The 27,136-nt window shown below is 38.5% G+C and overlaps 1 protein-coding gene across 2 annotated transcripts in view; it reads right to left on the bottom strand.

Annotated features, from left to right (window-relative positions):
* The window catches only part of ubn2a (ubinuclein 2a), a 35,837-nt gene that overhangs the window by 7,130 nt on the left and 1,571 nt on the right, over positions 1-27,136 (bottom strand). The window contains exons 2-16 of one of the 2 annotated variants that reach the window (XM_052130971.1): positions 19,783-19,899; positions 17,989-18,090; positions 17,585-17,713; positions 17,375-17,475; positions 12,197-12,713; positions 11,593-11,663; positions 11,346-11,475; positions 8,761-8,870; positions 8,174-8,284; positions 7,953-8,093; positions 7,812-7,859; positions 7,678-7,723; positions 4,699-6,006; positions 3,533-3,740; positions 3,190-3,258 (exon numbers count right to left, since the gene is read on the bottom strand). In XM_052130971.1, coding sequence (XP_051986931.1) covers positions 3,190-3,258; positions 3,533-3,740; positions 4,699-6,006; positions 7,678-7,723; positions 7,812-7,859; positions 7,953-8,093; positions 8,174-8,284; positions 8,761-8,870; positions 11,346-11,475; positions 11,593-11,663; positions 12,197-12,713; positions 17,375-17,475; positions 17,585-17,713; positions 17,989-18,090; positions 19,783-19,899 — 3,208 coding nt within the window. The remainder of the gene's footprint in view (positions 1-3,189; positions 3,259-3,532; positions 3,741-4,698; positions 6,007-7,677; positions 7,724-7,811; positions 7,860-7,952; positions 8,094-8,173; positions 8,285-8,760; positions 8,871-11,345; positions 11,476-11,592; positions 11,664-12,196; positions 12,714-17,374; positions 17,476-17,584; positions 17,714-17,988; positions 18,091-19,782; positions 19,900-27,136) is intronic. The other variant, XM_052130972.1, reaches the window with a different exon arrangement.

The raw sequence follows: 27,136 nt of genomic DNA, 5'->3' as shown, positions 1-27,136 counted from the left end.
TTTATCAATAATAATAATAATAATAATAATAATAATAATAATAATAATCCTTTACTAAAGAAAACAATTATGACAGGTGTGTTGTAATAAAAACATGCGTTTCTGCACTGTGAAGAGGTAAAACCCACATATTCACAAAGTTTGTGATGAATGACAGGTTGTTTCTTCATGCAAAATAGATGGGGTTTCAAATTCAATTAAGCGGTTTTATTTTAGGGGTCTGGTGAAGGTGGGTCATTTTTGACCCTTAGGACAAGGAGAGTATACAGAATGTTAAGACTACACAAGGGTTAAAGACGTTCAACATGCAAGTTTTACTTTAGCGGGACAGCAGCTCCGGCTCTGCTTTATTTAACAATGACAGTGCTTCTGTATTTACTTATTTTGTATAATTTCTTGAGACTTTGCGATCTACATCACCTTAAGCTGTTTGGAGTGCGTATGGACTGTGAGCTGTGTTTTCTTCCTCTCCTCAATCAGGCATGAGCAGCAGTGCTCCTCTCGCTCGCCGTCATTAGTTTTATATGATAACATGTTAAATGAGATCAAACAACTATTCGACAATGACATTTTTTTGTTGTCGATAATGTTGACTAATCATTTCAGCCCTACTTCCAACACCAAATAAGCTGCCTATTTAAGCAACATTATTAGTCATCAAATCTATTTAAAACAGGAGGCAGAAAAATATGCTGCCTTAAGGCTAAGGTATACGAAGTTTTTCTAAAACGTTAAAAATGTATTTATTTTTTGTGAACAATAACGAAGACGAGATGAAAAATTGACGAGGATAAATAGAATTTACGTTGGCCAGAATGCGTAACTTGTGTTGCAAATACGTAGTTTCCATAAAAACAATACAATATCCTAAAATGGCTAAAACACGTGTTCAAATATTTGGTCTGTTAAAGTTTTACATGTTTTTGTCATTTTACACATTTTCATCAACTGCAATTATATGCCTTTTTAATCAGAGTAACACTGATGAATCCCCTAGGAGGAGTATTCAAAAGTTCAGAGACTGCAATATTCAAAATGGCCAACTTCCTGTTTTGAAAGTTGTCCGGCTTGATGAGAACTATATATGTACCAATTTTGGTGACAAGGTGAAAATGGGGGTGCTAGCTACAGACACCCCTTTACATGCCCATTTTAAAGGGAACTTTGCCCAGCCCTAATGGCCGACGGCTCTGATGTGTGTGCAAACTTTCAAGAGATTTCACACATGTTAAGTACCCCAAAAGTACAGAAAACCTTGAAAAGGAGAAGAATTCTTAGAAGAGCAATTGGGCCTCGGCACTTTCAGTGCTTGGGCCCTAATAATAATAATAAGAATCTTTAGAAGAACAATAGGGCCTCCGCACTTTCAGTTCTTCAGCCCTAATAATAACTGACCTCAGTGCTTGGGCCCTAATAATAATTATCTTCAGAAGAACAATAGGACAACAAGGCCTCCACACTTTCAGTGCTTGGGACCTAACAATCCTTAGAAGAACAACAGGGTTTCTGCACTTTTAGTCCTTGTGCCCTAATAACAACAGTCTTGACCAACACAAAATAGTAGGTATGTCATAAAATATCAATATATTGATTGGCATGTTATCAATATATTTTTAAGCCATTGATATATTAATATTAGCCGACATTTAAATTAGAAGCCTAATTAGCGTGCTTTCTAATTCACTCAGTTGGCATCTGTTTAACAGTCTGGCATAATAGCGTTGGGGGACCACAAGTGGGTGATATACCATTTAGTGAAGGTGGTACCAGTCACGATCACACACATGACAAGCTGAAGTGGCACAGATGGCAGTTTTTGTACTTCTTCAAGAATGAACAGTGACGTTGAAGAGTTTGCAGGTTAGTGAGATTAGTGAAACTTTGTGATGAAATTTCTCTGTATGTAGCATTGAATAAGACTTTCATTAAAGCTGTCAAACCACAAAAAGACATACTTGTTACAGAAAATACCTTGTGTAGGCTCTATGAAAGATACTTATACACAATGCATCATCCAGTTATACTAGAGTAAATAAGCTTTGTCCTTTGATAATGATTTGGGTCGAATTTAATTGTAAACTATGCGACATGTGCTCCGTGGTACTTCAGAATGTTGACCCTGAGCGTTGGCGTTGTGTGCTTACCTTTGTAGAAAATAAATAATTATTTAGAATTTTAGAATGTGCCATGTGAAAAGAACGTGTGAAAAAGGCATCGATCCCAAGCCTACAAAACAGGTGTTGTTTTAAAGCATAGAAGCATTAATGTGAAGTGCATGTAGGCATTATGACCAAAACTGAACAAGTTCTTTGAAATCTAGACACATCAGAAGAGTTTCATTTTGATTACAGGTAATAATTTTGCACTGTTCATATCATTGCATGGTTTCTCAACCACTGGGTTGAGACCCAAAAGTGGGTTGTGGATCATTGTCTGCGGGATCACGAGATCTTTTATGTCAGAGTACAAATTACCAATTAGATGTATAGAACTGTACATTTGCAATGTTTGGGACAACAGTGGCCTCTATTGTTGAATCATGTTAATATATTCAGGTTCCCATAAACGGCCACAAGTAAGAGGCTGCATTTCTCTGATGTTAATTATTAGCAGTCCAATCACAATAATCCACCAATGCTATGAAGTTATTTTTTTAACAAGGTCTCTTTAGCTCCATGCATTGGAGCTAAAGACCGTACTAGTCCAATCTACGAATGCAATCCAATCTCTGGACATCATCATTTCAGAGCGGCAGTCCCAAGTGTCACATTAACGGGAGTAAACAAATAAATAAAAAGTTCTTCATAGTGTGTTTAATGACTGAAAATGTTTGTGTATTTATTAAATTACTACTATTAAAATCACAAATATTGGGCTATAGATATTAGGCCGCTATATTATAACCATATAAACATAACTAGATTAATTAAGTACCTATTCATTCATTCTGCACAACCCCACCATAAAAGTATACTTTGGCCTTAAGATTCCACTTTAATAAGGGAACTGCCTACGTAGATGATTGAAACAATGCAGCTCAATAGGTTTTATGACATCAAATATTAGATAAAGCAAAGAAAGAGGGTTCCTACAAGCAAAGGGGAGTTTAGGGGGGTAAACTTACAACGAGCCAAAATTATAACAAGACAGAGACAGTGAGCTGAAGGTTTTTTTTTTTGCAGCTTTTACCTGAGAAAGCAAGCTGCAAGTGGGGAGGTAGAGCAACCTGAGACCCTTGCTGCAGACGCTTAAACAGATCTGGGGACAGGACAGCAGGACAGGTAGAAAGAAAGATGGACAAAGGAGTGCAGACCATTCCAGGAGCAAATAAGATTGTAGAAAAACAGCACCAAACAGATGATGTGAAGGTAGAAAATTGAAGGAAAAAAACAGATAAAAGGTCAAAAGGGTTAGGGAGATGCAGGAAAAACGCAAGCATAACACATCAAAATATGATACAAGCAAACATACAAGCACGACACTACTAGAGGAAAACTTTTTTGTACATGTCAGGTCACATTAAGTCACTCACTCTGTGCCAGGGTGTATCCTGAGATTGTAGTGGCTGACGTCCCCATGTTGCTGCAGCCAGGAACTCCAGAGCCTGAGGGGTTAAAATTGAGTAACGAGGGGAACTGGAAGGGCAGAGAAACAGGCACTAGACCCCCAAGCATCCCAAAACCCAGGGGGAGAGAGGGGGGTACTGAGCCCAACTGGTTACTTCCTGAAGTTGTAGACACCTGGAGGAGGAGAGCATTCAACGAGTGCTTCATTGTTTTAGAAATGACTGGAAATATTAGACATTCATCTGTTAATAACTTAAAAAAGAAACATAAAGCCCTTTTCACACAAAGTCCAGTGTGACTAAACAAAAAAAGTTTAAAATTCTGTCCCGTCAAATCTTATGATTCTCTGAAAACAAATGCTGGACACCTGATTGTACTGTTTGCCATCCAAACAATTAAAAAGAAATAACCAAAAAAAACAAACTACATTTGCAAAAAATGTTTGCACCAATGCTAAATTTGTATGGAAAACAATCTGGCACATGAATTAATTGTTTATTATTCAAACAAATAAAAAGTAAATTAATTTATTATGAATCCTGCTTTCATTATGACGTTCTTTTTTTGATGGAAGCTTCACTTTTCCAGATAAACAGTTTGTGACATGGCCTAGTGGGATCACTGAAGACTGTTAAGTCACCTTTGAGTCTGACAAATTAAATGTAGGTCCCAGTTTTGAAGTGTTTGTGTATGTGGTCATTTTTAAATGTTATGTTGAAAATATTATTACTGTGAAGCATTTTGGTCAACTCTGTTGTTTTAAATGCTATTTAAATAAAGTTGAGTTGAGATTAAAGTGCAAATGCTGTGATTTAATTACCGGTACATAAATATATAGTCTACTGTACATGTGTGCATGTCTACTGTACATGTGTATATGTGCTTTAAAGTAGGTTAGTGCTCTGCCTTGGTACCGAAGTACTGGTACTTTTGACAACACTAATACAAATACTAATAAAATGTATACATTGGTTGCTTCGGATAAAGCAGTCTACTAAATGTACATGTAAACAGCTTCCACTTAGGGCTAACTGCAGAAACAGGTTTATCATAGCTATGCATATGTATAAAACAAGTTTTGGGCATTGTAATGGAGTAAAAGACTGTAAAGAACAGAGGGTGCTGCACACACCTGTGCCAGGTGAGAGGAGACAGTTGAAGAGGGTAGTGTCATGGCTGATGCCCGACTTGACGACTTGGCACTCTGACTAGTCCCTCCCACTGTCCTCTGCCGCTGGGTGTGATTAGCTGGTACTGCTGAAGGGGAGGGGCTGCTGTCCTGGACACCAGCAGACATGGGTGTGGCCATTGGAGTAGTACTGGTTTTACCTGCACTACCACTGGATGGACTACTGGATTTCTGTCCGCTCGTGAAACTGTAGCTCGCCTGTCCTGATCCGGATTTCACTCCAGATCCCTGTGCGTTAAACGGCGGTCTGAGGCCTGGGTTGGTGATCATTTGGGGTCTCAGATGAGTCAGGGAGGATGAAGGCGAGGGAGAGGAAGTGGGTGGAGGAGTCGGTGCAGGGGGGCGTGGTGTTAGTTTGATAATAGGAGAGCTGCTACTGTGGGAAGACCTAGTGAGCGTGGCTTGCATGGGCGTAATAAAGTTTGTCTGGTTGTGCGGCATAGTGGGGGGCTTGGCCTGCGACAACAGGGTGGAAGTGGAAGAGGGTGTCGGTTGGGGAGAGTTGGGAACCCGTGACTGTTGAGAGCTTTTGGGGTTCATGTGAGAGGGGTAAGTGTTCATACGAGGCTGTTGAGAAACACCAGTACCAGATATTACACTGCCGCTAGTACCAGATTTGTTACCACAGTTTTTCGCCTGTCCAAAAGGAGGCAGAGTCCGAACCGGCTTCACTCCCATTGCCCCAAAAGACCTCTGCTGGGGAGTCAAGAGGGGTGAGGCTGTAGGGGGTGGGCGAGGCTTAGCAGACTGTCCCACATTCATTCCCGCTCTGTGAGTGGACGTTACTGGGTGTATCTGCAAGGACCCACTGTCCTTTAGCAACCCAATGGTCTCTCCTCGTATGGAAGATGAAGGAGATGTGGTTAGAGGAGAGGAGAGGGAGGGAGAGGTATTTAAACTGCTCTTATTTGCCAGAGAGATACCCGAAGGCTCCATTTTTGCTGGAAGGGAGGAATGTGAGAGAGTAGAGTAGTGGCTGACTCCAGATGAGGATCCGATGATTCCGGGAGGAGAGGAGGTGGGAATGCCATTGTTTGGCATGAGGCCCTTGGCAGCATTACTGAGAAGAGCGAGAGCTTGAGAAATTGAGTCTAGAGAGTTAGCAGCCAGATCCTCATCCAGTGAATCAGAGAGGCAGATTGGTTCAGAGGGGGAGGAGGGCAGTCTGCACACAGTAGCAGGTAAGGCAGGAGAGGCAGAAGAGGTTCCGATACCTGGAGCAGGTTTCTGCATCCAGCCAACTTCCTGGATCTGATCGTGGGAAGAAAAATACAAATACTGAACTCAAGTAATCACACCATACAAAAACAAAGTCAAGTAATCAGGATCAACGCACTGCTCAACATCACTGTCAAACGAGATGAAAAACATTGCATAGAATTTCCTATTGATTTTAGTGCTGGCATTGCCAAAATATTGTCCAGTAATCATTGACCGACACGTCAAAGGGTCAGAGGCAATGGGGTCAAAGTTGAAATTGTTTGAACTCTGAGTACCGCGTTACAATGCTTGAGCACAGCACAGAACCAGGGGCAATGCAGCCACTTTACGCCATAGAGCTCAACATATTCAGAAATGGTAGAGTGAGTCATGCAAATGCCTCTCAATAATGTAACCCTAAACTTGAACCTTAATAGAATGTTCCGGGTTCAATACAAGTCAAGCTCAATCGACAGCATTTGTGGCATAATGTTGATTACCATAAAAAAAATCATTTTCTTTATAAAAAGCAAATATTGGGGGGCCTGGGTAGCTCAGCGAGTATTGACGTTGACTACCACCCCTAGAGTTTGCGAGTTCAAATCCAGGGCATGCTGTATCACTCCAGCCAGGTCTCCTAAGCAACTAAATTGGCCCGGTTGCTAGGAAGGGTAGAGTCACATGGGGTAACCTTCTCGTGGTCGCTATAATGTGGTTCGGTCTGGGTGGGGCGTGTGGGGAGTTGTGCATGGATGCCGAGGTGGATGGCGTTAAGCTTCCATACACGCCATGTCTCCGTGGTAACACGCTAAGCAAGTGATGTGATAAGATGAATGGGTTGACGGTCTCAGGCGGCAACTGAGATTCGTCCTCCACCACCCAAATTGAGGCGAGTCACTATGCCACCACGAGGATTTAGAGCACATTGGGAATTGGGCATTCAAAATTGGGGAGACATTTTTTTTTTTATTCAAAAGCAAATATCGATCTTACAGTGAGGCACTTACAATGGAAGTGAATGGAGGGTTAAAAAACAGAAATGTGAAGCTTATAAAAGCACATACATTAGTTCTTCTATTAAAACCTGGAACGTACTTAAGAATTTGATGCATTGCACTTCTGTACATGTGTGTTTTTGCATTGTACTTGCATTTCAAGAATTAGCATCTAATTACATCTGTAGTTACACTGTTAACCTTATCACTAAACCAAAACCTAACCCTACCCCATACTTAATCCTAATCTAAACACTAAGCCTACCCATACCTCAACCTCAGAATCAGCAAATGTGAATTTTGTGAAAATTTTGCAGAACAACATGTAGTTACACAATAAGTACATTGTATTGCATGTCTTTTAATGTTAGTACATAGTAGCTAAAGACACCTAATATAAAGTGGGGACCAGTATTTTAACTACCATTTTCACATTAACATTTTTGACAGAGCAAGCCTGTATGAAGGTGAAATGTACTGCACCATTAGTTCAACCTACACTCGATTATTTCTATTTGACCAGAATCCAAACTCAGAACATGCTAAGAACATAATTGCAAAAACCACTGAAGTGAAAGCGCAGATGAAAAATGTTTTTTTTTTTTTGCAATTATAGATTTGCATCATAATGCATTAAACAAATATGACAATATTATGTCATGACCAAGATATCAATATAAATTGGTATTGTCAGGTCCCTTTTGATTCCCACCCCTGTTTTACATACCGTAATTTTGGCAGCTTTTGGTGATGGAACAATCCTTTTCTTGCCCCTGTGAAAAAAATTATCAAAATCAGGAGTTCAAATCTATAAGAACCTAATACAAATGTAAATACATACAAGGAGGTTGATATACTCACAGGCCTGTAAGCTGACCATGTACCCCACGACTCTCTTTGAAAAGCATCCTAAAAAAACAAAAATGTTTCTAGTTACATATTTTACCAGCTTTTTGTTAAAACCCAGCACACAATATTAGCTGCACACATTCAGGCACACACCTAGCCTGCATCCAGCCTTTAGGCCAGAGGGGTTTGACTTCATTCTCCATGAAGGCTTTGAGATAGTCCTCCAAAGACATAGAGCACTGCTCCAGCTCATAACAGCTCAGCTTCACACGCACCAGGTTACACAACAGAGTCCTAGAGAAAGCAAACACAAACATTTATGGGGAAACCTTAAATACCGCAACTGACAACCAATAGCTTCAAGCAGAACAAACCTGAGTTTGTCATCCCATATGAACTTCTTCCTTGGTCCCATCACCCTCTTTCCCGGTTTCTCTTCATCATCATCCTCTGATCCATTTTTCTCTCCATCCTCACTCTGCTGCCTGTGAGAGAGAGACACACACACACACACGTCTTAAATGAAGCTTCAGTTCTGAGCTCTAAAAATCCACACCATTATGATTGTTGCTACACATTTTCCAAAGTCAAACCAAGCTAATTCTTATTTTCATCAATCGCATTTGATCAACATTTAATAAAAGCACACATCCCACTTTAAAATGTCACAATAAGATATTTAATTAACAGCATAATGGTGGTGGTTCAATAATCATGCTCTCTGGGGTTTTAAACTACAACCTTTTCAGTTTCCACCTCAGAAGCAGTAAATGGAAATCTTGTGAGAATTTTGCAGAACAACATGTAGATACACAATAAGTACATTGTATGTATTTTAATGTCAGTAAATAGTAGTTAAACACCTAACATAAAGTGGACCGAAATCTAAAATAGTACGATAAAAACAATGAAATACAGGTGTTCCAGCATATATTGTAGCTTTGAAAAATGTTTTGCTTACTTGGCTGCAGCTTTTGCCATGCAATCCATGTTATATCTGGCAATCTGCTCTGGCATCACACTGCACACGGCCAGCTTGAGTTTTAGTAGGGGTGTGCGTAGACGGTCATCCTGAAGAACAGATAGGAAGAGAAGAGGAGAATATGGAGACGTGTTAAAAGTTTTTTCAGGCAAGTTTTTTTGTACAGTTAAATTATGGTAAGCACGTTCTCACAAATCACTGTATTGCAGTTATTAGAATCTAATGAGAACCATAATGTATAAAGAGAATTATTAGGTAAAGACAATTTGAGTGGAAATTTGCTTAATTGTAAATGGAAAAAAAAATAAAAAATAGGCTTCAGTTTCTTTAGTAAAATATATTTTTTTCCCCTGATTTTGAGGTCAAATGTTACATGCTTGGACATGTTTTTGAGAGATTTGTCCTGTTATTTAACCCTTTAAGCTCTGAAGGTATTAAAGATTTCCTGTTTCAGTGGTATTGGCCAAAAAGAAAGGCTTATAACCCTACACACACAAAAAGTTAAATTGTTTTGTATCATTTTAAAGAAAACCTTTCAAATTTTTAATGATATAGATTATGATAAATTATGAAACTCTCAGCCTAAGAAACTGCTGAAAAAAAATTGCCAAAAATTTACTTTTTTCTTATTTTATGTTAAATATCTCAGGGTTTAAATATGGTAGCTCCAAAAAACTGCTCTTATTTTGTTCCCAATCATGTCACCCATGGCACGCTAAAATGTTGTGTTGATACGACAAAGCATTCAAAAGTTGTAAAATTACAAATATAATTTATTCTAGTGTTTAAGTCGGATACACATTGAGCTTCATGTGGATAATATAATGAAATATGTATTCAATTACATAGTGTCTCGTCTCCTTTTATGGAATATTTTGCGTTTATTTTTCGTGAAGTTATAAGTGAAAACATGGCTATAAAGGATAAAGCAACACCTGTTTACATGTAACAGGTATATCAAAGACATGTACCTAGCCATTACTCGCTATATTTTATCTGTGAGTAAACCGAAAAAGCTGGTTGTATTCTACTCTTTGAGTGCTTTCCAACGACATATGACACATGGCTATTTGATCAGTTAGATGTTTTTACCAATTTCAATAATATTTACAGTGAAAATGGAGAATCCATTTACCTTGATATTTAGATTTATAAGACGTAACCGTACTATAAAAACATACCGTAAATTTCAGAACTCAAAATGTAATCCCCGGTCTAAAAAGAGCATTTATAGTTGCCACCCTGCTGAAAAATCTGATTTTGAAAGCTGTCTGTTCGTGACGTCACATTGGTCATTTTTATTTACACATCGCAGAGCATGCGTCATTGCACCCTTGGCCCGCCAAGTCAAGAGAGCGGGACTTCCATGGCTAACTATTCCTAACATAACATCTAAAGTGACCCATCTGGACTATTTCGAATCATTTTGTATATGAACATGAATGTGGCAGGGCGGAGGGTGGGCCGGGTCGTGATTCTGCACACCGAGCCCTTAATTGGGCTGATGAAGCCCGAGAGGGATAAAGGCGACCGGAGAACAACAGAGAGAGTGAGTTACGGGAAGCTGCCCGACACCTTTGAGTGGGTCTTGTTTGGTTCAGTACTTGATTAAAATATTACTTATATTGTCAAGCTGGTTCTCGCTTCCTCCTTTCCATTGAACTGTTACAATGAACTACAACTCTTTGACCGCTACCATGTATCTAATCGCGGTGTCAAGTTACAACATTGAAAGGGAGAAGCAATTCTCATTCATTCAGTTGCTGCCTGTGTTGCTTCGAGCACAAACACATCATGCATGCACCATTTTGAATTGTTGGTATATGTAAACATAGGACGTCTTTTACGATGGATGTCTTTGACCGTTTTGGTGTGTTTCCGGCAATGTGCACCTTAGTGCGTTACAGTATGTATGTCATTTCATCATAATACAATTCCAGCTTTGCAAAAGAATTGTTATTGAAGCATGGGACAGCTAAACCATTTAATTCATTAATGTTTTAAATGTCATGATTGCTTGATAGTTTATGGTGCCCTGTATTAACAGTTGTGCTGGAGATGAACAGTTTAATATATTCAGATGCAATGTGTTGGATTTGCATTGTGTGTAAACCCTGCAATTTGATTTGATAATGTTGAGGGGCTTTTTCATTATCTTCTGATTGAGTTTGCTGAATTTGAGGGGCTGCCAAAAACAGGGTGGAAAACGATCATGTAATACTAAATTACGATTTTTAGTCGAAAAAACGTATAACATTATCATTGGACCTCAGGGAAGATAAAGAAATTATCAAAAAATATCACTTCAAGACCCCTTTAATAAAATATCAAAACATCACTGCTTATTTGTCTGCAAATTTCAATGCACTTGTTCAGTTTTGTCATAATGCCTACATGCATGGTAAAGTTCAGCTTCTAAGCTTTAAACGATACCTTGTATGTGTTGGTCAAGACTGTAGTTATTAATATTTTGTATTTTTTTCTAAGTAGGCTTCTCTGTTTCCATTGTAAAATCTTATTAGCCTCTTCAGCCCAGAAAAACTAAATTAATCTCAATTCCTCACCTGTATGTTGAGGCTCAGTTTCTTGAGTCGTTTCAGTAGTGCCTCCTTGTTACAGGGCACAAAGGCCTCCAGGTGAGCGTACACCTCCGAACGCACATCTGCTGGCTGTTCCTGAACCTGCAGCTCAATACTGAAGAGAGGAATAAATGGTACTCATCAAGAAAAGATATATTCAGTCTATATCATTCTAAGCATTTAAAGTTCTTTAATAAAAGTTTAAATGATATCAGACTAAGATTTGACTTACTCCAGCAAGATGTTATTCATATCCAGAGTGAAGAATTTCTTTCTGCCTTCCTGATCAAATTGCCTCGATGCCTGAGTTCAAATAAATTAAGAAGTTATGCAGGAGAATGGCATTACTGTCAGAACATGAACTCCCTGAAGTGCTTTAAAAATGGAAATCTACATTTATATTACTGTGCAGGACTGCTTTACATTATTTCCATTAAAATAATGTTATCTTTTGGAGGCATCCTTCAAGTTACAAATAAAGAGAACAAATAAATGAAAATAAATGAAATAAAGTACCTTAAGTATTCGATTAAAAATGTCTAAAATAACTACATCTTGATATACCATTTGTATTGCATAAAATTCCTCATTCAATGATATGAGACTTTGGTCATACCACCCACCCCTAATTTAGAGGTTATGGAAATAGAAAATGCAGTTGCATAATGTGCAACTATCATAAAAATATTCAGTGGCATTTATATTATTTTCATAAATTCATCCAAACACAAAAAAACAGGGTCCGATGACATTTATTGGATGTTCAAAATGCTTGGAATGGCGTTTTACCTAAAATAAAGACTGCAGCAAAAAAATGTAAATAAAATCAGACTTACAGTCCGTAGGTCCTCTATGCGTTTGATCAAGGGGGCTGGAAGTTTTTCTGGGAGAGGCGGAGGAGAGATGAACCCCGCCTGCCCTCGACTCAGCCCACCTCCACCAATCTTGTGCTCAGATGACGACCCCACACCGATCTGCCCGTTCTCCCTGCCTGGCTGGGGCATCTGGGTTACTGCATCCAAAAAACTGAAGTCCAGGTCCTGCATGAGATCCTGAAGCTCACTTTCATTGGCCGTACCTAGCAATGACATCATCGCGGGATCGGCTGTCAAGTCGGTTAGCGAAAGGTCATGGTTGTTGGCTTTGCTGTGGAGATGAGAGTTCTGTAGTAAGTTGTTGGGGTTGGGGGTGCAGGTGAGACCAGGGCCCAGATGAGTCGGTTTGGGGTCTCGTTTCCACATTTCTTCCTTCTCTCGTGTGAAACGGCGAAGCATTGCAGCCAGACAAAGCGAATCCTTCATCAATTTCTTCCTCTTTTTTTTCTCAGGACGGTGAAGATTGCGAGCAGCCACTCTGTGAGCAAATATCACGCCACATACACACAGATACAAAGTGTAATAAGCATTAATTCACAATACTTAATATTTCTAATTTAATGAAACTCAACTGAAGAAACATATTGTTGATTCATATGATATACTCTGATGAGCCAAAACATTATAACCACCTGCCTAATATGCTGTTGGTCCTCCATGTGCCACCAAAACAGCACCAACCCACTAAGGCATGGACTCTACAAGACCCCTGAAGGAGACCTGTGGTATCTGGCACCAAGAAATTAGCAGCAGATCCTTCAAGTCCTAGAATTTAAGAGATGGAGCCGCTGTGTATTTGGACTTGTTGGTCCAGCACATCCCTCAGATGGTCAATCAGATTGAGATTTGTGGAATTTGGAGGCCAGGGCAAAACCTTGAACTCTTCATCATGTTCCTCAAACCATTCCCGAACAATGTGTGCAGTGTGGCAGGGCGCATTATCCTGCTGAAAGAGGCCACTGCCATCAGGGAATACCATTGCCATGAAGGGGTGTACCTGGTCTGCAACAATGTTTAGGTAGGTGGCACGTGTCAAATTGATGTCCACTTAAATGGCCAGACCCAGGTTTTCCCAGCAGAACATTGCCCAGAGAATCACTCTCTCTCCTGTTGTCTTCCCACAGTGCATCCTGAAGCAATCACTTCACCAGGTAAATGGAGCACACGTACACTCATCGGACCAGACAACCTTCTTCCACTGCTCCAAGGTCCAGTTCTGATGCTCGTGTGCGCATTTTAGGCATGATTTTCTGTGACCTGTGCCACGGTAGGCCTTCTGATCGGTTCAGACCAGACGGGTTAGCCTTCGTTGCCCTCGAGCATCGATGAGCCTTGGGCACCAAACACCCTGTTGCTGATTTTTGGTTTGTCCCTCATCGGACTACTGTCGGTAGGTAGTAGGTACTCACCACTGCTGACTGGGAGCGCCCCACAAGCCACACCGTTTCAGAGATGACCCAGTCATCAGGCCATAACAATTTGGCCCTTGCCAAAGTCACTCAGGTCTTTACTCCTGCCCATTTCTCCTGCATTCAACACGATGACTACAAGAACTGATGGTTCCCTTACCGTCTAAATCTACCCAGACCTTGACACGTGGCCTTGTTAGGAGAAGATCAATGTTATTCGCGTCATTAGGGGTCATAATGTTTTGGGCTCATAGGCACACACACACACACACACACACACACACACACACACACACACACACACACACACACACACACACACACACACACACACACACACACACACACACACACACACACACACACACACACACACACACACACACACACACCCCTCTAGAAAAAAAAATCAAGAGACCACTGCAAAATTATCAGTTTCTCTGGATTTACTATTTATAGGAATGCGTGTGTAATATTTACGCAAAATGTTTTTTTTGTTTTTTTTTTTATAAAGTGCTGACAACATCTCTCCCAAATTCCAAACAATATTGTCATTTAGAGCATTTATTTGCAGAAAGCACCCCCAGATCATCACCTATCCTCCACCTGGTCATCTAATGGTTAGAAACCTTCAAGCCACAGTGTCTGGCACCCCCTGTGAAATTTGGTGGAGGATCGCTGATGATCTGGGGGTGCTTCAGCAAGGCTGGAATAGGGCAAATTCATCTTTGTGCAGGATGCATGAATCAAGCCACACACAAGGTTATCCTGAAAGAAAACTTGCATCCTTCTGCAGTGACAATCTTCCCCAACTCTTAGGATTGATTTTCCAGCAGGACAATACTCCATGCCTTATTTAATGTCTGAAAACACTGCATCTTTTTTGCTATTTTGACCAGTTGTCATTTTCTGCAAATAAATGCTCTAAATTACAATATTTTTTATTTGGAAATTGGGAGAAATGTTGCAGTACTTTATAGAAGAAAATTTTTGTTTTCATTTTACTCAAACACTTACATATAAATAGTATATCCAGAGAAACTGATCATTTTGCAGAGGTCTCTTGATTTTTTTCCAGGGTTATATAACAAACAAACAAACACTTCAATTTTACAAAACTACATTTTATACAATTAGTTCAGACTCTAAAATCTGATTGGATTAGCTGTGCTCAAGGCCGTTGTAAAGTCCTGATAAACAGACACCTGCGGAAACTATTTTAATTAGAAGTCGACCGTAAGTGGATTTGGCTGATAGTTTTTAAAAGAAAAAACATTTCATCTATGACAGGCACCAACATAAAGGCCACAATTGTCCAAAATGAACAAAATTCCAAATGCAGTCTCTTGTGCAACCAAAATCCCAATAATAAACAGGAAAAAGAAAGAAATGAAAAGAAAGAGGATTTTATGCATAAACTTTTATTACCTATATTGACCAGATAAAGGATTTTTTATTATTATTATTATTATTATTATTATTATTATTCACAAGAAAGTTGGTGACACGATGTATGTGCTGTAGGGCACGTTTCTATATGGTCGCATTTTCTTTGCATGCGCTCGCTTTAATTTAGGACAGTTTATTATCTATAAAAAAAGAACAAAATATGCATTGAAGGATAAAAATATGTATGGATATGGTCAATGTTAAAAGATTTCAAAGCAAGAAGTCCCCGTGAGGTGTCAGTGATTGTTTTTATTTCACCTCTAAGGCAGCTGTTTAACTGTAGATCCAAGCCGTTCTATACCAGATAGTTCCAAAAGAAAATATCGGCAAAGATTAATCTACCTTTAATATTAATACAGCAATTTGCCATGTTGATAGGCAACTGTAAACAGCCAACAGTTCTGCTAGTTAAAGGTGCTGCAAGCGAATTTGAGCAATTCTAGAATTTCCACAAGCTGAAGCCTTGGATTAGCCACGCCCCTTTTTTCAAAACCCTACACTCCGAAAATACCAAATGAGCTTTATCAAGACCAATATAGAGCAAAAATGGTTCTCAAAAATAATAGCAGCAAAATAGCACCCTCAACTGTTATGAACAACATAGCATAAAAATGGCATTTAAGCCTCAATAATCCACTGAAACTACAATACTTTGAGAACACAAATTATTGACAGACAGAAAGCATCAGACAAATTTTACTGATGTTTAAATGAAAATTTTGAAGTCGACTAGTCTAAAAAGAAACCTACCTTCAGATTGGTTTATGCGACACATTTAAAATGCTTAATCTTTTACAAATCCAAAGCTAAATTCCACTGAAATGGGGCATTTACCTGCGACGTGCCTGGCTAGAATTTTGATAATTGTACATTAAATATAGAACATGACACACATTCACCGAATCAATGTTAGTGAATATTTAAGTCATATTTATTGAAAACAATTTAATGAATAGTGCAGGTCCAATACAGCAACCCAGCCTGTTTTAAATGGAATTCACCACGTAAAAGTTACTTTAACATATATTTCAGGGAGTAGGAATTTTTTTTTGGCATACCTTTCCACGAAAAAAAAAATAGCTTACAGCACTTTTAACTATCACTGTGTTTCGTTTGGAAGGCTGCGTCCTCCGGAGGTTGAATTTGTCGGCCGCATACGTCTCATTTCAATTCTTTTTTTTTTTTTCTCTATCTATTGTTAATGCCTTTTATGTATATGCACTTACATTTATACAATTGCTAAACTTTTTTCCATTCCCAATAAAAAAATTATTATATAAGACAGCCTCGATGACGTATGTGGCTGACAAATGCAGCCTCCGGAGGACGCAGCATTCCAAACGAGACACAGCCTACATTACTGTGCTGAAGAAATGTTCATTTGGATTATTATTAGGGCTTTCAATAGCAATTAATTACATGTGCCGATTAATTCAATTCATCGCAATTAATCTCATATCATTTACTGCAAAAGGCCCCACAAATAAAGGAAATTTAGAATAAAACTTAAAATAATTATACAGTACTGTGCAAAAGTCTTAGGCACATAAGATGTTTAAAAACAAAACATTTATCTTAAGATGGTTATTTATATTTTCAGCTTTAGTGTGTCAAAAGGAAATATAAATGTTAGACTCCCAAACATTACCTTTGCAAATAGAAAAGATTAGAATAGAAGAACGAGGAGCCGTGCAAGAGATGGCATTGCCCCCACAAAGCCGCCCACTGAACATCGTGTCAGTCTGGGATTACATGGAGACGTAAACAATTGAGACAGCCGAAATAGATAGAAGAACTGCGGCGAATTACCCAAGAAGCTTGGAACATCCTATCTGCCAAAAACCAAGAAAAACTGTGTCCAGGTGTACCTAGGAGAATTGGTGCTGTTTTTCACAAGTGCCTAAAACTTTTGCACAGTACTCTATATAATAAATATTATAATTGGGAATTCAAATACTTTACATAACAAGTCTCAAAAAGTTAGAAAAAAGAAAAATAGAAGGCTGCCTTGGCTTAAAATGTAAACTAACAAAAAAAAAAAAAAAAAAAGAGAGAGATAGGAGCTAATTGCAGGGGTTGTGACAAATGCAAATGGCTAAGATTGTGACTTATCAATTACGAGGATAAGAAACCATATTAAAGTGGTTCCCAACCTGGAGTCTGAGTCAACGAGTTACATTTTGGCAAGAGGTCAAGTAAATGAGAGACTTTTCAGTGAACTATTCCTTTAAATTGACTTATTGCTTTATTTATCTCCATATGTACAAAAACACTTTCTCACCCTTGTTTGGTTACATTGTACTTCCTGGGTTTTTTCTCCTCTATACTGGTGTCATCCCTCTTCTTCCTTCTCTTTATCAGTGGCTCCTCTCCATCACTCATCTACAAACAGAGAGCATCATATATAATATTTCATAGATATTATGAAAAACAGACTCTTAACAGATCCATGATATATCTATTGTGTCACCTAAAAATGAGGGGAACTCACCCTGTTTTTTTTATCTTTTCCTCCCTCTTCTCCTTCAGATTCTGAGGCAGCTCTGAATTGTAAAGTACCCGTGTTGATGTAGAATCCTCCAAGCTTGGTGGTCAGAGACGCTGGTACAAGCTCATCATACTGATAGAAAGACGACAATGATTTACGCTAGTGGTACGTTTGGTTGCGTCTTGCCTGTATGTCAAATATTGAGGCTTCTATGAATTCAGAAACTTAAAAAGTAATCTTTAAAACCACATATTTCAAACCAAAGCACAGCCTGAATCCATCAATGACACTTATTCAAACAAACCATCTTAATATGAATTTTTTTTTAGTTTTGAGCACAATGAAAGGGACTTGGTAAACTGCATGTTAAATGCCAATGCTTGTTGCCATGGCAAGTGCCCACTCACAGCTTCTGAGTTGTCTATGAAGGGGTCACTCTCATCATAGCCAAAGCCGATGTCAATCAAATCCTGCATCCGATCTTTCCGCTTCTTTTTCCCAACGTTACCCTGTAAAGTGTGAAAATGATGGATATGTCTTATGCAAGCTCTAGGGTTGCCAGTGTGTACGGTGTTATCGGTTTTACGCAGTAAACAAGGGACAAAACCGGTGTGAAATGTTATACCGGTGGAAACATTATGAATGGAAATTCCAATATCAAAACAATATCCTAACGAATAGAATAGCCTTAAATAAAGAATAGTTGCCTAATGAAGAGTTTGTGACCCATGACAAATGAACATAAATAATGCATTGAAAGCCAGATGTTCTTTACCAACATATCAAATTACACCGGCAGCAAAGTACACGCACTGACAGAAGATGTTTAATTGCATGTAGCGAATATAATATGCATGGTGGGTAACTGAAAATCGTCTCGGATTCAGAATGACATGAGAAATGCTGTTAAGACACACAGACATGCGCTTGAAGATACACACTTTATTATATTTTTTAGAACAGATGACAGAAAAGCCGTCAATGTACATGTCTGTTGCACTGTTTGTTTGGAGGCATGCAGTCTCGTGGAACAAACGTATGTAAAAGGTTCTCACTCTTTCTTTGTTTCAGTCTTCTGAAATAGTATCGTCTATAAGAATGCTGTAAATGTCCTCATCTCAGCTCAGGACGAGCTTTGAGTTTTATTTCCACAGAGCAGTTCGTTGTGAACGCAACTCTGCAGGGTCACTCTATATACAGTATAGACTATACATCTGTGATTAAAATAATACAAACACACATTCACCTCAAACCATGATATATATTTCAGTGATTATGATCATCATTATAATTATTATTATGTTTACATTTAGAATTGTTTTTAGAGCTTAATATGCATTAGTAATTTTCCACCATTGTCATAGACGAATTCTTGCCTGACGATACATTTTAATTGCTTTTTCGTTTCGTTTGAAGTGCAATTTGAATTTGAAATGTCTTTGGTTTAAATTTTTTGTTTTTTAAATAAATCAAAATAGTGCAAAATCACTAAAGCAAGAATATTCACCGATTCCTCAGCAGGGGGGTTGACGATGTAACTGGAAATTGTGATATATATATATTTTTTTTTTATAAAAATATCATGAACATATTTCTTGCATATCGCCCAGCCCTAAGAGGGAACAAAACAAATATATTCACACATTCAAAGTCATTACTCTTTCGAAGCAGCTAAACTGGGTCCTGGGATGAAAGGTAATAAAACACCACCATTAAACCTGCAACAACCCACAAGAAGTGATGTATTTGCCGGGACAATGAAATAGCCGACCGGCAGCCCAGGATGGAGAGAATGCACAGATGAAGTAGGTTCTTTGCCAAAGAGATGTTGCCCTCCACAACTATTGAAAAGCCATCTTTCAAAAAGTTGAACAACACACATTTTAATTGCACTTCAGTTTTTTTTTTTGTTTCATTTGATATTTTAGTTAAAATAACTAAAAAATAAATTTCAAAGTTTGAAATCAAGCTGCCTTGCGTTGTTGCGCAGGCAATTGCTTAACAAAAATTACCCAAAAGTACCACCTAGCATCCAACCAGTGGTAATACCGATGTTAGTCGGTTTAAACATGATCACCGCACCAGTGTGAAAATTATGATACCGTGGCAAGTCTAGAAAGCTCTCATTTGGCATTTGAGTGCCCACTTCTGCATTTGAAAATGCATTTTCATAAACACAGAATCAATATAAAAACACTTACATATTTGCTTTCAAACTTTTTAGTCAAGGCCTCTATCTTTAGACGTTCTCTCTCATTGTCATTGAAGGGGTCGTTTAAATCCAGGGAAGATTTAGATCCTGGTGGATTCTTCTTGGCCTGTGAAAATACAACAAATGTTACCATTATATTGGGTATTGGAAAGTGTAATTGCTGTTACTAATCTGGAATCATCAACATGTGAATTTGCAAACATTTTCAAACTGTTTTTTTCTAAACACTCCATAAGTCGACAAACAGAGCTCCACAGAAAAAGATTAAAAAAAAACATTAACTGAGCTAACACTGCCATGTCTGGCTGGTTTGGATGCTCAAATAAAGAGCAATGTTTTGATAGTGTCACATGGTTTAGACTTTTCAGGGAAACGACTCACATTTAAGGTATACGTCTTAGAAAATAAATGATTTTCTCCACAAAATTGGGGGAATGCATGCATAAATTTCAATTATAAATTGAGAGTGTAAATATATATAGGTCCCTACACCGTGGACCAATACAAAAACAATAAAATTGGTTTCTGGACTCTTTAAAAGTTTAAAGAAACCAATCCGTTTGACATTTGACAAACGCAGCTGTCAAAAACGAGGTCTACTATCATAAAACAAACACCGTTAAAAAAAGTTAAAGAAATATTTCATGCAAAATGCTGTCATTATTTATTCACCCTCGTGTCATTATAAACCTATACGGCTTTCTATCTTCTGTGGAACAAAAAAGATGCTTTGAAAAATATTCATGCTGTTCTTTCCAAACAATGAAACACTGCAAAAGTTAAGGATGTCTTGATACAGATACTGGTATCGGGTCCGATACCACACTCTACTTGTACTTATAAAAATTATCCTATACCAAAAACTGATTCCATCTGATGTACGAATCCCACTGCGTTAGGGTTGAGAACTGGTTCTTGTTCAGGACCTTTCTTTAAAAAAATACCGGAATCATATGATCTTTGTGACGTTCGGTTCTATTAACGTTCTCCAGCATTCAATTTTCCAACAATGTGTCTGGAACATTGTCCTCATATACTGTGTTGACCCTCTACTGACTCTACAGCGTAAAAACACACAGTTCGACCAGTGTATTTAACTCCCAATCGAACAAGTCTTGAGCTGGCCCTTTTAAAGCGCAAAACATGCGCTCCCGGTACAGTTCGATTCCTGAAATAATTATTCAAAGGAGCCGGTTCTTTTGAATCAAAAGAGCAAAACATATGCCGCTTCCGGTATAGTCCGATCCCACAAGAACCAACCTAATGAGCCGGTTCTTTTGAATCTACAGTACAAAACATACAGCGCTTCCAGTATAAATGTAATCTTATACTGAGGTGCAAGGTATGAATGTCCAATTGTTGAAGTCTCACAAGCTTGAAGTACAACATTAGGCTACAAAACACAGTTTAAACGGTCTCTGGAACAGTTACTGGTTATTTATTGATGACCTGTGTCTCTATTAAAATCAAGAAGTGTAGTTAATGACTGGTTGTTCACATGACAATGTATAATTAAAGCTACACAAGTTTTGTTGTAATAAGTGGAATGTTATAAAATAATTAATTAAATATGCCATCACATTTTGTGTTGATTTAGATTTCTTTATTTATAATGGAGTAAGGATCTATTATTGCATTGGATTTATGTCTCTAAAAAGCCTGAAAAACACACCTTTTACAAAAACTGTATTAAATGTATTTCTGATTTGTTATATCTGCTCTGTACAAATATTAAATTATCTCATTATTTGATAACAGACAGCAGAGGGTAGTAAATAAAATAAGAATTGCATTTCTCATTTCTACATAATTCTTTAAAATAAAAAAAAAAAGTATTAAGAATGACTGGAATAGTTTCAGTTAATGTTCACATCAACCATCAGAATGGGGAAAAACGTGATCTTAGTGATTTGGACCATGGCATGATTGTTGGTGCCAGATGAGCTGGTTTGAGTTAACTAATTTATCAAATGTAATTGATACCAACAAGTGGTCAATAGGGGTGTAACGATCCATCGATCCATTAACCAATGATCCAACGTTATTTTAATCCTCATGTCAGCCACGTTCGTACGCATTTCCATCAGGTGATGAAGCAACCTTATTACATTAATTTCACTTTAGGAGCGCTAAATATGCTTTTCATGTGGGACAAGAATGTGCACAGGGTATGTGAAGCCAAATTGTGCTCTGCTATCAGTGCGCAAGCGTCAACTGAGCTTTCCGCGAAACGAGAGCTCCAGGGACAGGATCAGTGCGTGCACATTAACCGGGCTTCTTGCGAAACGCGAGCTGCAGACCAGTGACAGGATTAGTGCGAGCACTTCATCCGGGCGCTCCTTAAGCTGCGTACACACTGCCAGCGACTTTGTCGCTCCAGGTCGCCAGTGGCTGGCGGTGAAGTCGCTAGTGGGCGTTCCCACTACTGGTTGCCTAGTAAGGTTTATAAATGACATTCACGGATGTCATACCATTGCTATTGACAGCGAATCTCTTTTCTTGCCGCTAGAAACAAACATTTTGGAGGGAAAAGACTAAATATAAATGGAATCTGTACATAAAATGCTTTATATCAAAGATGAATGAGAAACAAGGCGTGCTCTTTGCCATAGCCTCTGTTTATCTGCGGCGATAAACATCAGGTCCCCTGATTACTGCAGGAGCTAAGAGAGAGAGGATCACATGAGCTCTCCCGTCTTCTCTCCTATTGGCTGTCGCTTCCGTAAGTCGCTCTTCATTTGAATAAAGTTGAACTTGTCTCAACTTTGTCGCATCGCTGGACATGCCCACATCTAGTTGCCAACGGTCGAGACAGCTCGTGTCGCCGGAAGTCGCTGTGCTCTCATTGAAAATGAATGGGATGGTGTCGGTGGCAGTGTGTACGCACCTTTAAAATGTGAGTGCTCGCGATAAATGCAGAGCGGCTCACATGCGCGATTAATACAGGCTTCCATCGATATAGTTGCGCATGCGACCCATTTGAATTTTACATGAGAATTTGCTATTTAAATGTACCATGGAGAAGTTCAACCATGTTAAACGTCTTGACAACACCGACATTCTGAACAGCACTAACGAGGGAAAGAGAAACACCTGCTCAGCTGCAGCAACAGTAAGAATATTTTAAACATCTACACAACACCCTTACTAACATTTATCCCAGTTAAATGTAACTGAATTTGTATTACAACTGTGGAAGTTGTGGCCAAGAAAATTGCAGATAGCACGGATAGTTGGAAACAAGTCATGGGAATGTAAGTATTTTGATTTGGATTAAACTGAAAAATAAAGCTGTAATCAAACGATTGATGATCACTTCCTGGATCGGTATTGGTTCTGATACTGATGTTTTAAATGGATTGGGTGTCGGTCCGACAAGCCCGATCCAAATCCGACACTGTGTGTAAAGGTGCGTACACAGAGACAGCGACTCCATACCATTCATTTTCAATGAGAGCACAGCGACTTCCGGCGACACGAGCTGTCGCGACCGTTGGCGACTAGATGTGGGCGTGTCCAGCGACGCGACAAAGTTGAGACAAGTTCAACTTTATTCAAATGAAGAGCGACTTACGGAAGCGACAGCCAATAGGAGAGAAGGCGGGAGAGCTCACGTGATCCTTCTCTCTCTCTCTCTCTGCTCTCTCTCTCTCTCTCTCTCTCTCTCGCTCTCAGCTCCTGCAGTAACGGAAAGATGGATGAAAGGCTAATTCTTGCTGTTAGCAAATTTCCAGTGCTCTATGATATGTCTCTTCCCACGTACAAGGACATTTTTAAGAAAAATACTGCATGGAAAAGTGTATCTGAGATCGCGGTTAGGGTTGTTTCTATTTCATCTTTGATATAAAGCATTTTATGTACTGATTCCATTTATATTTAGTCTTTTCCCTCCAAAATGTTTGTTTTTAGTTGCAAGAAAAGAGATTCGCTGTCAACAGCAATGGAATGACATCCGTGAATGTCATTTATAAATGTTACTAGGCAACCAGTAGTGGGAACGCCCACTAGCGACTTCACCGCCAGCCACTGGCGACCTGGAGCGACAAAGTCGCTGGCAGTGTGTACGCACCAGTCATGTTCGTTACTGTCAAGCTCCAAAAATGACATAAAAGAACCATAAAAACACCATTAAAGTTGTTCATATGACTCGTGCATTTTACTCAAAGCCACTTGAAGACACGCGATAGCTCTGTGAATCACAAAAGGCTGTGTTTAATAAGTAGCCTAAATAGTATATTATATTTTATAGTAATATAGTACAGTGTTTACCATAAATTGACTAGACTATGGCGCCCGCCACAGTTCAATTTGCCCCGCAAGGTCTCATAATGAACCGAAAAAATGTGTACACTTCTCATCTAAAATATTTTTGCACTTCTCAGTCTCATAATAACATAAAATAAAAGGTTGTGTTTTGCGCTCTCATGCGCCAGTCAGCTCCTCCCCCGCTGCTGTAAACTCACGCGCCCCCACACACACACACACACACACACACACCTGCACTGGAGTATTCCTGGATCCGTGTAACGTTATTTGATTGAGGAGTATGACACTTTTTTGAGGTAAGTAACGTTAACCAGCCCTCTACATTGCAGTTAATGTCGCATTATGCAACCAAAAAATGTCTGTTATTTGCTACGGGCAACAAGTAAATATTAACATTTCACTCTCCAGTGATAGAGTTGTGTAGTTTCAAAGCACAGAGTCCCTTTTACTAAATAAAAAGCGGTTGATTAAGAAGCTAGATTCAGCCTCGTCTTTCCCTGCATGATGTCTCATGAGTGCAGGAAAAAACACGTGTCTCATTCAGTTGAACTCCGAGAATCTCAGGGAACCGCACTGCGGACGTCATGTGAAGATGAACCACTTCGCAAGCGCTCTGATGTGCACGCCGTCTACAGAGACTTGCACTAAACTCCCGCAAAAATATAAACAAGGTATAAACGTATTAATACATTTAAAAAAAAGAAAAAAAAAAAGCACTCCAGTTTTACTTATAACAGCCAGGTACTGTCAAATATTCGTGGTCATTGTGGGTTTATTCACAGTTTAATAATAGGCAGAGAGAGAGGAGATGCCCTGCTTTATTTCTGTGGAGATGATACATCTAAGAAACAGAATCTCAAGGTCTTCCTTCATGAGAAATAAGGGATTGTGAGTTAATCAGTGAGCCTAAAAATAATGTGTGAAAGTGAATTGAAGGCAGAAATATTTGACTATTGCATAATATAATGAATATAATACAATATACTGTAATGTATTTTACAGTGTAATGTAATACAATATAATGTAATATAATAGCTATAAAGGTTGGCTGGGTTACAAAAGAAAAAAAAAAGTTACAATCATGATGATTAATTAAAGTTAGCATTACTAGGTTAGTTGGCATAAAGTTACACTGCTTATGGCTTCACTAGCTAGCTATCATTAACAGTCTAAGCTAAGGTAACGATAAAAGATTAAAAGCTGAAACTGACATCACTAGTTTGTACCCTGCTTTTTAGAATGGTTAGAGCACGAAAAGTATTTATTCGTTGAAAAAAATAATTCTATATAAAGAACATGGTGTCAAAGTTAAATGAGGCCCTGTGAGAAATTAGTTAGCACCACAGACTCAGTGAAAGGCAGGCCTTGGCTCTGTTTGAGAACAGCTGCCAAGAAACCCTGGCTGGGGGTGAAGAGCATCATTTATATGGTAGAATTGGGGGCGCTGCTTCTCACAATTAAATTTATTTCAAAGTTGCCTACTGTAGCTTTAAGAGCACAAAACGGTTTACAAGAGTACAAGGTTAGCCTCATAATTTTGCTCTCAAAGTGCACCAGAGGGAAGTATTTAACTGTAAAATGTACAACATTTTCTTACGGGGAGCATACCCCCAGACTCCCCTAGAGGGTCGGAGGTCCACCACCCATAGTCTCACAAAATCCTGTGGGAAACACTGTAGTATTCACGTGCAGTGCTAGCACGTTAGTGAATGTTGGTGCTGCTCTGTTGACACACACATAAGTACACACAGCCCTTGGGTGATTCACTCGTGGCTATTTTTAGCCTTTACACAGTGCGCAATAGGAGCGCTACTCAAGAACAACATCTCAGATGTAGATGCTCAATAGTTCGATTCACATATAATATGCATTTAGAACGGCACCGAAGGTGCATTTTACCAGAATTTCAATAAGAAGAGAATTAAACTACTGTGAACTTGCCTACAAACAGACACATATAGGACTTCCTGGAGAGTTCAGAATGTCAAAATAAAAGCCTAAGGGTTTAAAAAGTGCACAACTTAAATATATTACTATTGTATTTAAAATTAAAATTAATAACAACTTATTATTGCCATCATTAGTATTTGTTTACAATTTATAACAATATTTAAGTTAAATGGGTTCCAAAAATAACTGTGTGAATGAAAAGTGGACTGATGTCTTACAACCAAATTGAACAAAAAAAAGAGATCTGAATCCTTTAAAGTCCAGATGCAAGTTGAAACATTTTTGGAAACAAATAATAAATAAAAAAGGCAAAAATAAAACACTGGTTTCTTTTCTACAGAAGGCTTGAAGACTGGAATTACTGTTAATTTTGCTGCTACATTATCCAGTATACTAGTTAATAATAAAGTGTTTATTAATAAGCTATACATTTATATTGAAATAATGTGTAGGTAGAGATTTGTGTTTTATTACATATTAAAGAGTACTCCCAATTAGTTACATACAATGAAGATATTCTAAACTGATTATGCAAAAAAAAAAAAACACTGGTATCGGCCGATACTGAGATTTCCGATATCAGAAGAGAAAAAGTGGTATCGGTGCATACCTATTGAGGATGTCCCAATGTGATACTAAATTTGCACTTTTCAGAGAAAAAAATATACAAATTATATTTTGGTTGCATTTGACGGCAAAAAAATAATAATTATTGAATGCGTAAAATAAGCACATAATATCGATCGCAGGGCAAACTTTGAAGTATTGGCAAATATCGGCTTGCAGGCCAAGAGAATCGATATAAGATTGTATTGTGATGAAACTATACATAAACCATATCAATAAAATATCTTGCCTGTTGAGTAAGAAATAAGCCATCTCTGGGCCACTTTTAAATCCATTCAGATCTCCAAGTTGTACACATCTGAAAAGCCAAGCCGATGTGGATTCAGAATTTATTAAGGACTATGTCGCTTTCCCTTTTTGCTTGTAGACTCTGCTCGGTTCAGGGTTTCTTTGTTTTTACAACCGGTTATTCCCCGGATGTTTGCCATTTTAACTTGATCCATGATAAATTTTCTCATTCGTTGTGACAAATGTTCAGCTTCATGCTACTCCCACACCAT

The sequence above is a fragment of the Xyrauchen texanus genome, chromosome 7 (assembly GCF_025860055.1).
Source record: "Xyrauchen texanus isolate HMW12.3.18 chromosome 7, RBS_HiC_50CHRs, whole genome shotgun sequence".
NCBI lineage: Eukaryota > Metazoa > Chordata > Actinopteri > Cypriniformes > Catostomidae > Xyrauchen > Xyrauchen texanus.
This window is presented reverse-complemented; position numbering and strand designations above follow the sequence as displayed.